The following is a 13,931-nucleotide window of genomic DNA, read 5'->3' as shown; positions in this document are numbered from 1 at the left end:
ACTTACCAGGAGATTGAAGAGGTTTGTAGCCAAGAAGGCTGTAAGTGGAAGTGAATAACTGTAAAAAGAATGAATCGACAAACCCTCAATTACGTGGAGGAAGATGAACAGAGACGAAGCAAATGAGAGGGACGACGGCGACAAATATCAAGGACAAGTGAGGATGCATGAGACGATGATGCATTGTGAAACACGTAGAAAGCGGGTTGCCCCAAGAGAACACGTGTACAACATAAACTCTGAAACCAAGAACAGAAGGCCCTGGTTATAAAAAAAATTGTTTATCGGTCATGAAACAAAACAAAATTTCAAAAATAAAAAAGTCCACCTATAACAACATGGAACTGTTCCTAAGGGAACAAGGAATTATATATATATATATATATATATATATATATATATATATATATATATATATATATATATATATATATATATATATATATATATATAATTTTAATATAATAATGAGTACTAACATTTAAAAAAATGATATTATTATAAAGACTATTAACATTATAAAAAAATATGAATATATTTTTCTTTGTTTTTACTTGATATATATATATATATATATATATATATATATATATATATATATATATATATATATATATATATATATATATATATAAACACATTAGGATGGGTGTAACTAGTACCTAAATGAACATTAATTATTGTTGTTGTTGTGAGTAAATTTCTAGATAATCCTCACATGCATGAGTAGATGCTCGTTGTCCCTCATATAGCTTAGGTTGGATGACCTCTAGTACCTTGTTTGTGAATGTAAAGGCAATTTTAACATTTTGTCTTTCATATGTTCTTCATATTTTACTATCAAAATTTGTGAGTTGGACTTTGAAATTGACGTGAGGTTAGGAATAAATGCTTGCATGGCATTGAGTTAGCGTGAAATTTTTTATATTTTTTAGTCTTGTTTGAACAAAAGAATATATATATATATATATATATATATATATATAGATATATATATATATATATATATATATATATATATATATATATATATTTGCATGTTTCAAAATATAAATTATGAATTTTTGAAGGATCAGTTTGAGTATTGGAATTGTTATTCCTTGCTGAAAATGAGGTGATCCTTGGGTAGCTCATTATACATTTCATTGTCTAACTTATTTTAGATGTATGTTCAGATTGAGAGGCTGTTGCATAGGAGTTATCATGGATTTTAGAGGATCCCAACTTCTAGAGAACTTAAACCTTGTTTATGATTCCTAATGAACAACCTCACTCCTTACAATTAAACTTTTGGGACCATTAAACCATTCCACGTTAAACTTGAAATTTCTTAATGATTAGCAATTAATAGTTTTATTGAAAATGGTTTACAAATGGGCCTTAGCAAGGATGTTACAGACGAGGGTACAAGTCATCAACATGGTAAGGGAAGGGAGTAAGTCCTCAACAACGATGTCTCCGGCTAGGGGTTTCCAAAGGTGTTACCTATTAGATCATTAGCGATAGTGATTGTTCAATTGAGCAATGAAAAATTTGTGAAGGAGGCAGATAAGGAAAAGAGAGATTTAGGTGAGTACATGTGGTTTAATTGGGGAATGGATGGTCTGTTACCATCTTGAAGGTTGTATTAAAGACGTACGATGTAACAAATGGTCACTGAAGACTCAAGAGAGAATGAAAAGATACATAGGAGATGTAATTTGACGGTGGCGGATGATGTATAGAGGAGATTAAGGGTTTCAAGGTAATACCATAAGTTACAAATAGACATAATAAAGATTGATGGGCAAAACCTGTTTTGACCAAAACTTTAGCCAAGGGTGATGTGGTTTGACGGTGGTTGATGTTAACAAAACGAGCCCATATTTCTTCATTTTAGAATTTAGGTTTCTCTATTAATAAATATTAGAGATAATTAACAGAAATTGTGAGGGGCTCAAAAGGATGCAAACATAACCTTAGTACATCTACTTCGACTCTTCTAAATAAATGAGGTCCAACAAAGTTTAATAGTGTGCTTAGAAAGAATTACATCCCCTATAATTGGCACGAAATGGTGTCCCACTGCCACTTAGGTTAAATTCAGTTAAATGTAATCCAGTCAAACTCAATTAAATAAGATTAAATTAAATTCTTTTTAGCAAAACCGGTTTTGGATTGAAACCTAATCCAAATGACCAAATCTCATACCTAGTTTTGTTGTACATATATACAATTTTTCCTTTTCAAAATAAGATTATTTTGGAACTTTTACTTAAATTCATTTAAGTTTGCACAAAAATTACAATTTACATTCTTTTCTCTAGAAGTTTAGTATATCATGTTTGTATGTATTTTATTATATAATAAACTTAATTTATGGTGAGCACAAAAAATTATTATTTTAAAAAGTTACTCTATTAAGCAAACCTCATGTATGTGAATATTATTTTAATTTAAGTTGTATAGAAGAATGCAAAAGTATTTTGTGTTTTCATATACAAGATACTGAATAATATTATTCCACATTTTCAGTTATGTAAAAAAAGTAAATGTAGTGTAATGTAGCTCTACACATTTCCATTTAATTTGAGAGAAGTAACATAAACCTAAATCGAAGAAGGGTGATGGAAGAATAAAAACCAAAAAAAACAATGAGGCCCAAACCAATTTAGTCGAAAAAAGCATTTTTTACAAATGTTTTTGCTGGGACAGGAGGTAAGTGTATAATGAAAGAAAGATAGAGGAAGTGGTTGCGTCATGTACAATGATAACTTAACTTAGGGTGGGTTGGTCTTATTTGAATCCTAACTCAAGGTAGTTTCTTTGGTTGGTTGAACCATGAATCCCACATGATTAAAAAACCACACACCCCTTGCCGCCTGCCCACATACCTCGTCTAATAATATCTCTATGTTACTTCTAGTTTTCTACTTGTAGCAAATATATCAACAATTTACTAGCTTCTTCCCTATTTGCTATATACGTCAACCACATGCGTACTACTTACTAGTTTCCAATTTTCTTGCTCAGTCAACCAATGATCACCCCCTTTTAAACATTCGGCCTAACAAAAGGTACCTTCACCATCAACAAAGATACCACATATCTCTCTATATATATGCATCTTTATAATAATATGTTTTGTAATGTTAGCTTATGTTTTACACAATATATGACATGATTAGACAGGACCATCCATATGTCAATGGGATAAAATGTTATCATCCAAAAAGGTGGGACAATGACTCACTCTTGATATCTCGTGTGTGCAAAATACATAAATGCCCATCCTGATAATTAAAAAGATTCCTAGAAAGGTTATCCAATCTATTTATTTCCTATGTTACAAACATATCTCAAGGATTCGTTTATTAGCCGAGAATGGATGTGATTGTATTGGACGAGACTAGACAAGCTTTTTCTATGGTTATTTTCAAATAAAGATGAAGAATGCATTCCATCTTTTGCACACATGAAAGATTGAGTGTGTGACCTTGTTCCAACATTTTTTAATGTGAAAAAAATATTGCAATTTTTATCTCATTCACATTGCTTCCGATCCAAGTTCAGCGCATCCAACCATAGTACAACATGTTTTGTTTTGGCATATACACGTAACAAATGAAGCCTTATATCATGTCCCTCTGCGGAAACATTGGTACACCTCATAATTTTCTCATTTTTTTTCCAGAAAAAAAATACAAGAATAAATGTTGAAAATGAGGGGAAAGTCAGTTCCAGGGAAGATCACTTTGACGTTATGCATCGCCAGTTTTCTTGCCGGAACACTTTTCACTAGAAACACATGGCCCTATGCACCCATACTTAACGAAGTTCATTTCAAGAATCATGAACAAAAGATGAGTTTACTATCATCTAAAGAATGTGATCGAAAGCGTGTAAGTACTCATAACTTGAATCTTCATTTTTATCAAATCCAAATTTATTTCTAATCAACAACGAATAGTTTCTTTCTACCAGAAATTAGTTGAAGATAATTCAGGCGATATCATGGGAGAAGTCACCAAGACTCATCAAGCCATTCAGTAAGTCCATGGCTAGATTTGTTTCTTATAAAGGACATGAGATTTCCTAGGGGAATTTTTGAGAGACCAAAAGCAAATCTCAATTCCGTATTTTCAGGTGGTACTAAAGAATTGAGTTTTTTCTGTCTTGTCCAATGAAACATCAAAAAAAGTTTTATACAATACTATATTGTTCTTTTTGTCTTGACCTACGGTAGCACTAGTATTTACATATGTAGAATATTACTCAAAGATCCACTTTCTTTTTGTGTATTTATCTAGATCATTGGACAAAACAATATCCACATTAGAGATGGAACTTGAAGTAGCACGTGTAAGTCTACTCGGGCCTAAATTTATTTCAGAAAGAATGGAGGCATCTAACAAGACATCTCTACAAAAAGCTTTTGTTGTCATTGGTATTAATACAGCTTTTAGCAGCAAGAAACGTCGAGACTCCCTTCGAGAAACATGGATGCCTACTGGTTCACCTTTTATTCACATTACCTTACCTAAATTTGTTTTTTACTATTCAGTATACCATTCCAAATGATTGCCAAAACTGTAAGTAAATGAGAACCATAAGTTATGGGACCCATTGGTAGGGACCTACCCCATGTTGGTTGTGGGACCATTATAGGGTATACCCATTTTACTATTTAGCAAAATAGAAAATAGCTAAAATAACATATTCACACTATGCAGGAGCAAAACTAAATAAATTAGCAAAAGAAAAGGGGATCATAATAAGGTTTGTGATAGGACACAGTGCAACACCTGGAGGTGTTCTTGATCAAGCCATTGACATGGAGGAGGAAAAATATCAGGATTTTTTGAGGTTGAATCATGTGGAGGGGTACCATGAGCTCTCCACAAAGACACAATTATATTTTTCGACAGCTGTCTCTATTTGGGATGCAGAATTTTATGTGAAGGTGGATGATGATGTACATGTCAATTTGGGTATGCTAGTGACTGAACTTGCACGCTATAGATCAAAACCAAGAACTTATCTTGGTTGCATGAAGTCGGGACCCGTGCTCTTTCAAAAGTCGGTTTCCTTTCTTTCATCATTTCTATAGTTTGATTATTTTTGTTTGTGTTGGAATGGAAATTATGCATATTTTATCATACATTGGAATTAATCATTTCAGACCTGAACAATGAGCACCAAGTCCATGTTTCTTCATTTCACAACTTATAAGGAAAATAATACCCCCTGTTTAAATATAGTGTGTTCCAGATAAATGATTTTTAAAACTTATTAGAGGGAAATGACAACAATCATGGGGAAATGGAAAGGAAAATATAAGGGAAAATTTTTAAATATGACTTAACGAGAAAAATTCTCATATTCATGACTTACTTTATTAAGTGGTTCTTTAAGTAAAAAAAAAAAAAAAAAAAAAAAAAAAAAAAAAAAAAAAAACTCATTATATAGCTCACCATGTTAAGTTCCCTCCGTATTAAATCTATTAAGCTGAAAAAACAACACCTAAATGTTTGTTTTAAAAACTAAATTAAGCAGAGGGGTAAGATACCATGAACCGGAATATTGGAAATTCGGGGAAGAAGGGAACAAGTACTTCAGACATGCAACTGGACAGATATATGCCATCTCCAAGGATTTAGCAACATATATTTCCATCAACTCGTAAGTCATAACACATAACAAGTTTCATCTCTTACCTTCATTAAAGATATGTTCATTTAGTGTTCTTGTTCTTTTACAGGGGTATTTTGCATAGGTACGCCAACGAAGATGTCTCTTTAGGCTCATGGTTAATTGGATTGGATGTTCAACATATAGATGATCGTTCCATGTGTTGTGGAACTCCTCCAGGTCACTAAAAGAATTTCATTTTTGTCCCATCAACAACATTAGTCCTTATATTTCTTAGTATTGTTATATGATGTTATGTCATGTGTAAAAATCCATGCATGTAAGTATATATGTAAAATTGTTGACTATTGGTCACTGTATGTGAACTGCAGATTGCGAATGGAAAAAACAATTAGGGAATGTTTGTGTAGCTGCATTTGATTGGTCATGCAGTGGAATATGCAAGTCGGTTGAGAGGATGAAATTTGTTCATAACTCTTGTGGAGAGGGAGAAGGTGCTATTTGGAATGTTGATCTTTAAAGGGTAATTAATGTCAACAATGATAAATAATAAGCAACTATTTGGAGAAGATGCCAGAAATTGGATCAATGCATAAGTTCTTTCTCAATCCCTCTCTTCGATGTTATCACTAGTTTCTTGATTCTTGTTTTACCATGATATTTTTATGACTTGTGATTAATAAAATACATGTAGTGTTTGGTACGATGCAATTGAGAACAGAGGGGAATGGTTAATACCATTGTAATAAATAAATTTTATTTGTTTTGTGTGATATAATAGAGTAGATTATTCTTGAAAATGTGGTTCCTTCCTGTTTGTTAACTTTTATCATTATGGGTGTGTTTTTTACTCAATAATTAAATGCACAAGAATTCTAATACAAAATATTTCTCTTACATTTATACTGACACATTTTTTTTTATAACTTCACGCTTTTAACTAAATTATAATTTTATATTCATAAATTAGGTAAATAATATATTTCTTATAATGATTTTATTTGGTTTTAATGAGCTTTTTATATTTGTTTTACATGTTTTTAAAGATAAAATTCATCAATCATAATAATATAATCTATTAAGTAGAGTTAAAAGTATACTTGTATTTATATATAATAAAATTTTAAAACTCGTAAAAGTTCACTTTATCCATACAAGTAACCAAAGATGTCGTTCAAAAAAAAGTAACCAAATATATCCATTCTCTTCCGTCCTCGTATCAAGAAATTAGATTATAAGTGCCCTTCTTCAAACAAAAGTCATGGGTGATGGGAAAATGCATGACTTGATTTGTATGCTCTTGGAGGAGAGACTACTATTCACATTAATTTTATCTAGACGTTATCTAAAAGAATTATTTTTAGTTATTGATTTGACTTAACGAAAATTGATATCCAATCTTTAAGGTAGTTTTTTGGTGTAAAGTAATCCATTAGGGATGAAATGAAGCATTACTGAGAAATGGAAAATCATGTTTGTTTGATACAAAATGAAATGGAATGTGATTCTTTCTCGTTAAATGATTATCATTCCATTAGGTAGAGCCTTTTATAAATTACTTTCATTTATATAATCTTCAATTATACTAATATTTTTAAAGAAATTCAAAACATCAATTAAATCTTTGTTTTATTTTCCGAAAAATAACTAAATATGTCTTTTATAACAATTTTATGTCAAGTTTTCATGGTATTTTTATTTTTATTTGCTAGAAATTCAATTAGATGCTAAATAATTCTTTTGTAACTATGTGAAATACATATATCATATATTTTTTTATGAAATGGAACATGCTTAAAAGTAATCAAATAAAATTTCTTTATTAATTTATCAGTGAATTAATCTTAGTTGTCTATGTATATATAACAAACAATTTATTTAAGTGACTCGTTTCGTTCATTCGAACCAACCAACCAAACATAATAATAGCATGTTAATGATACATTCCATTATCATTCTCATTTGATCTTGTTGTTTATTTCATTCCTTGATGAATTCATTCCATCATACAAAAGAAACACTAATTGGTTTGGAAATCTGAAAATATAGTTTTTGATTGAATTAATTAGTAGATTTCCATCTCGGAAAGATGAGAATAGTTGCAACAAGTCAACACATTCAACACTTAACCCTAAACCATGCAATATATAAATTCGTAGCATTATTTCCATGTTTACAAAACACCAATATCATTATAGTAATTATCTATAATATTAAAAATTTAAGATTGAAAGCAAAAAAAATTCTCAAGTTTCACAACCCAAAAGAAAAAAAAAAGTGATGTATGTACTCAATCTAAATAAACACATCACAAAATTTGTCAACTTCATCATCCATCTTTATTGAAGCAAGTATATGGATTTAAAGACAAACTCTTATAACAAAATACAATTCTCATTACCTTGTAGTGATGCAAGAAACACATGGTGATTATGATGTTGTTCACAACAGTGATAGTTGTGATATCAATCAAGGTGTGCTTCATGGCAAACAATTGGAGAAAATGTACTCGATATTGGAGAAGAAAATCCAATAGCCACCCAAAATGCAGGAAATGTGGTTTGGCTTTTGAGTGGTGTAGTTTAGGTCCCATCATCCCTTGGTTTTGGACTTTACCTAATGTTACTATTGTTAGATTAGTGTCTAAGCCCGTAACCATATTTGGTAAGTACTTGACCCGGTTGTGCATGCTCCTTTTGGGTTGCCTTCACCAAAGCAACTTAACTGGAGAAATAACAGAGAAAGAGATTATTATGATTTATTAATATATTATAGGAATAATATATTAAGGAAGAAATCATATTTTTTAATTAATACTGTTCAATAATTAATTAAGAGTTAATTTTGTGATAGAATATAATTAATTAAACTACAGGGGCTGAATTGTAATTATGTGATAGTTGCAAATTAGGGCAATGGATGCCCTAAGGGAGAGGTGGATGAATTCAAGGAGATTAGGCCCTAGAATTCGTCCAAGGATAGGTTTCTAGACTTATCTTATGGATTGCTTGGTGGGCAAGCAACTATATAAGGATAAGGACTAAAACCCTAATCTCTACCCTATATAAAGACCCCTTGGCTAAGGGAAATCGGCCACTTGATTCTAAGAAGCCTTAGAGCCGATTTCTAGCCTCTCCTCTCTCTCTCTCTCTCTCTCTCTCTCTCTCTCTCTCTCTCCTCTCCATTTGCTTGTGGTGTTTGTGAGCCATGAGTGGTACTACACTTGTGGTACTTGCTTTCAAGACAAGAGATTGAAGATTAGTGTTGTTATTGCAACATAACAACAAGAGGTATGTAATCCATTCTAGTTTATATAAATTTCGAAATATATACATGCATGCTAGGGTTCTTCTTGTGTTCATAAAGTTGTGTATCTAATAGAGAAAACATAGATCCAAATCTAGGGTTGCATGCACACATAGGATTGTTCCTACAAAACCCATCAGTGGTATTAGAGCCTTTGGTTGAATTGTTTTCAATTAGTATTATACAATTCTATGAATTTGACAGTTTAGGGTTTATGGACAATAAACCCTAGGAGGCAAGGATTTCGATTTTAGGGTTCTTGAACCCCAGTGTTCGAAATTTTGAGAAGGGTTTTCAAACCCTTTTCCTTGTTGCCCAAGATTTCGCTATCTAGGGTTTGCAAACCCTAGATTTTCGAGATTTGCCTCCTCTCCAAGATAAGTTCCTAAAATTTGGGGATTTGGATAATCTCATATCTTGTAATTATCCTTTAATTGTTAAATATGGTAATTAAAGATTTTAAATTATCCCCCCCCCCCATATTTTCGAAATTTATAGGGATATAAGGGATTAGGATAAGATTAATTGTTTAATTTAAAATAATCCTTAATGATTTAGTAAATAAAATTAATTGTTTAATATAGATAATAATTAAATCAAGATTTTTAATATTTAAAATTTTAATTTAAAAGTTATAAATTTCGAAAATTTTAAATTGAAATTAAAACCCTAGTATTTTTAAAATGTTTAAAATATACCCTATACTATTATATTATTACAAGATTAATATATATGTATAACTAAAATGCTAGTCTTACCGTTAGTAGGCCTCATTCACGAAGCTGGTCTATAAGGGGGTATAAGGTTATGGCCTATAAAATGGCCGTTTAATGGGTATCCACTCTTACCCACCGCTTCTTTGATTGGTGGAGGGTTGTTAGCCGAACGGGTAGGATAGGGCAATCCTCTCTTCATTAAAGTGTAATGAAACTATATAAAGTAACTGAAAGTTTTTACAAAATTCCCAATCCTAGTGACTTTAGGCAAAAGTGAATTGATGCAACCCCATTAAATTACACTTTGCACCCTTGCTAAGAACTTAGTGGAGCATATGTGGTTAACCGGCACACTAATTGGTTCTAAGCAAAGGTGGCAAAGGGTGACTTAATGTTTGTCATAGTTCGATGGAATGTGTGTGGTTAACCGGCACATCGAATAGGTGACTGTAACAATGAGGGCACCATGTATATTTGCATGGTTATTCACACCCACTTTGTGATCCTCGGCATCCCAGTCACAAACAAGAGGTGCATATCAAGATATAAGCATGCCATTGGAAAGTTCAATGAATCTAAAAGATCTAGGAATTCTCAATAAATTTAAAACCTAAGCCTTTATGTTTTTCATGGTGAAGAATTAGTGAATCATCATTCACTTACCTCCAAATTATTTGCATGTTGGATTACGGCATCCCTTTTCTAATGTGTAAATAATGTTGTTGGATCCTAGCACTAATTCCTCCTTTTGGGTGTTTTATTACGGATTCAATTCTAATCAAACTTTATTCCTTTCTATTTGCAGATGTCTAACGCAAATGCAAACAACGTTGCTGCTGGTTGTCTCGCTAATGAGCCTATGTCAAAAGGTGACATTCAACGGATCAATTTTCAGCGAATGGATAAGATATATCCGCATGATTTGCCGCTACGAGGACAAAGAATATGTCCTCAACGAGAAGCTTGAAAAGATCAATCTGGAAATCGCTACTCCCGAAGAAATGGTCGTCTTTGAGACCCATGAGCGTGATGCAACGAAAGTCCATTGCATTATGCTGGCCACTATGAATCTTGAATTCCAAAAGTCCTATGAGGACATGTATCCCTATGAAATGCACCAAGATTTGCTGGAGAGGTACCACCAAAGCGCAAGGCAAGAGCGCTACGAGATCAACACCAATATGATCACCGCTAAGATGGGAATTGGAGAATCCCTAACCTCGCATTTGCAAAAGATGCAAAGGTATGTTGATCGTCTTCGCAAGTTAAAAGTTAACTTTGGGGAAGACTTGGATATCGACATCATTCTCCACTCCTTGCCCTTGTGCTACAACCAATTTAGGATGACCTACCACATGAACAAAGAAGAAGTCACCATAAGCAAACTCCCAGGACTGCTGAGAGCAACCTCAAGGATAAATCTATTGCACCAACTCCCACTCCACCTGCTGCTCCTATTATGGCCATTGGGAAAGGGAAGGGCAAAAAGAGGAAGGCTCCTTCAAAGATCCACCACAAGGGAAAGCCCCAAGATGGTTCCTATACTAGCGGAACCAAAGTTGGTCCTGCTAAGCCCAACTCAAACCCTAAGGAGGCAGAATGTCACCACTGCCACAAAATAGGATACTGGAAGAGAAGTTGCCCGGAATATCTGTAAGCCATCAAGGATGGGAAGATCAAGCCATCTCTCGCAGGTATTCACACAATTAAATCTAATGATTCATCACGTACTATTTCTTGGGTTCTTGATACAGGATGTGGTTTTCACTTATGTTCTAATTTGCATGGACTAAGAAGAAATAGAGATGTGAAGTGTGGAATAATAAATCTAGTCATGGGAAACAGAAGATCGCCGCCTATCACCAAGATTGGAGTGTAGTCTTTAGCGCTTAGTAATGGATTAGGTTTAGATTTAGATAATTGTTGCTATTCGCCAGGTATGGCAAGAAACATCATTTCATTTCATGGGTTGTTTTGACAAGGATTTAGATATTCGTTTGATAATGAGAAAGGTTCAATTTATGCTTATCTAAATGGTGTCTTATATTTTGAAGCATTGCCTTGTCATGGAATTTACGAAACTATTATGGTTGTAGATAACTTAGGAAATGATGTGTTGTGTGTGGATTCTTCCAATGGTTTGGATAACGCATGCTTGTGGCATTGTTGTCTTGGACATGTCAACAAGAAACACATAGCCCAACTCCAAAAGGATGGAGTGTTAGAGTCATTTGACCTTGGGGACGATGGCGTGTGCGAGTCTTGTTTACCTGGAAAGATGACCAAGTCACCCTTCACTGGAACTTGTGAAAGAGGTGAGGGTTTATTGGATCTCATACATATCGATGTGTGTGGGCCCTTTAGATCCACCACAAGGGATGTGAACCGCTTCTATGTGACTTTCACCAATGATTATAGTAGATATGGGTATATTTACTTAATCAAGCACAAGTCAGAAACCTTTGAAAAGTTCAAAGAGTTTAAACAAGAAGTGGAGAATCAATTGGGCAGGAAAATCAAGTTGCATTGGTCCGATCGAGGAGGAGAGTACCTAAGTCTTGAATTCCACAACTATCTCAAGGAATGCAGAATAGTTTCGCAATTGACGCCGCCTAGGAAACAACAGTTGAATGGTGTGGCTGAAAGGCGTAATCGAACCTTGTTGGACATGGTCCGTTCTACGATCAGTCGTGCTTCACTACCTATCTCATTCTGGGGGTATGCCTTAGAGACTGCCGCTCATATCCTTAACTTAGTCCCTACAAATAAGGGTACCAAAACACCTCACGAGATGTGGATAGGGAAAGCTCCCTCGTTGACACATATCAAGGTTTAGGGTTGCGAGGCTTTCGTAAGACGAGAGACTCATGACAAGCTCAAACCTTGTAGTGAGTGATGTATTTTCATTAGCTACCCGTAGAAATCCTTTGGATATTTATTCAATGGACTGAGTGACAATGTTGTCTTCGTTTCGAGGAGAGGAGTTTCCCGAGAACGAGAACTCATAAACCAAGGAGACAGTGGGAGGCAAATCGATCTTGAAGAGATTCAAGAGACGAGCGATGAAGGAACCTCTAATGTTGGTGCTCAACCCGAGGAGGAAACTCCGGTTGAACCAATTGACGAATCCTTACCTCTTAGACGTTCCGAAAGATTTAGAGTTCAACCCCAGTTGTATGGTTTTCATATTATTATCGAAGAGGACATGTATATTAGTGATAGTACACTAGTAAATCTAGATGAACCTAACAGCTATAAGGAAGGCATGGCAAGCCTAGAGTCTGCGAAGTGGAAAGAGGCGATGGATAGCGAGATTCAGTCCATGTATGACAACCAAGTTTGGAATTTGGTTGACAATGTTCCCGGACATAAGACGGTTGGGTGCAAGTGGATCTTCAAGAAGAAGACGAACATGGATGGGAATGTGCACACTTATAAGGCGCGATTGGTTGCGAAGGGCTTTAATCAAACTCCCGAAGTTGACTATGAAGAGACCTTCTCACTAGTTGCTAAAATTAAGTCTATTAGGGTGATGCTAGCTATTGTTGTATTTCATGATTATGAAATATGGAAAATGGATGTCAAAACCACTTTCCTTAATGGGAAGTTGGTTGAGGATGTTTACATGGCTCAGCCAAAGGGTTTTGTTAATGCGAAGCATCCCAATAGAGTGTGCAAGCTTGAGAAGTCCATTTATGGACTTAAACAAGCACCTCACATATGGAATCTTTGCTTTGATGAGAAAGTCACAGAGTTTGGATTTGTATGAAGCGAAGATGAATGATGTGTATATTTCAAAGCCAGTTGGAGTATAGTTAGCTTTCTCGTGCTTTATGTCGATGACATATTACTCATAGGAAACGACATCCCGACACTGCAGGAAGTTAAGTCCTGGCTCGGCTATGAAGGACCTCGAAGAGGCTTCTTATATTTTGGGAATAAGTATAGTGAGAGACCGAAGTAAGAGACTAATAGGACTTAGTCAGAATACTTAATTGGACAAGGTACTAAAACGTTTTACTATGGAGAACTCCAAGAAGGGAGAATTACCCATCCAAAGTAATGCCATGTTGAGTAAAAATCAAAGTCTGAGTACTGAAGCCAAGATAGCAGAGATGAGCCGAGTACCTTACGCTTCCACAGTAGGCTCAATCATGTATGTTATGACTTATACTCGCCCTGATGTGGCTTTCTCTTTGAGCGTGGTCAGTAGATATCAAGGGAACCCCGACAGAGCACATTGGACCGCAGTCAAAAATATCCTTAAGTACCTTCGGA

At 34.2% G+C, this 13,931-nt stretch overlaps 1 protein-coding gene across 2 annotated transcripts; it reads left to right on the top strand.

Annotated features, from left to right (window-relative positions):
- The first annotated feature begins 2,925 nt into the window (after positions 1-2,925).
- Positions 2,926-6,413, top strand: LOC145048449 (putative beta-1,3-galactosyltransferase 8). 2 transcript variants are annotated; one of them, XM_078996930.1, is made up of 8 exons: positions 2,926-3,056; positions 3,674-3,881; positions 3,964-4,028; positions 4,290-4,492; positions 4,713-5,058; positions 5,536-5,661; positions 5,741-5,850; positions 6,003-6,413. In XM_078996930.1, exons 2-8 carry the CDS (start codon positions 3,693-3,695, stop codon positions 6,149-6,151), a joined length of 1,188 nt encoding a protein of 395 aa, XP_078853056.1. In that variant the 5' UTR covers positions 2,926-3,056; positions 3,674-3,692; the 3' UTR covers positions 6,152-6,413. The 2 variants fall into 2 exon arrangements, with proteins under 2 accessions (XP_078853056.1, XP_078853057.1); XM_078996931.1 differs by lacking the exon at positions 2,926-3,056 and having other exon boundaries at positions 3,746-3,881; positions 3,950-4,028.
- The last annotated feature ends 7,518 nt before the right edge of the window (positions 6,414-13,931 follow it).

Source organism: Lactuca saligna, chromosome 5 (genome assembly GCF_052625555.1).
Source record: "Lactuca saligna cultivar CGN05327 chromosome 5, ASM5262555v1, whole genome shotgun sequence".
In the NCBI taxonomy this organism is placed as follows: domain Eukaryota; kingdom Viridiplantae; phylum Streptophyta; class Magnoliopsida; order Asterales; family Asteraceae; genus Lactuca; species Lactuca saligna.
The sequence above is the reverse complement of the archived record's forward strand: the minus strand, read 5'-3'. Positions and strand labels throughout refer to the sequence as shown.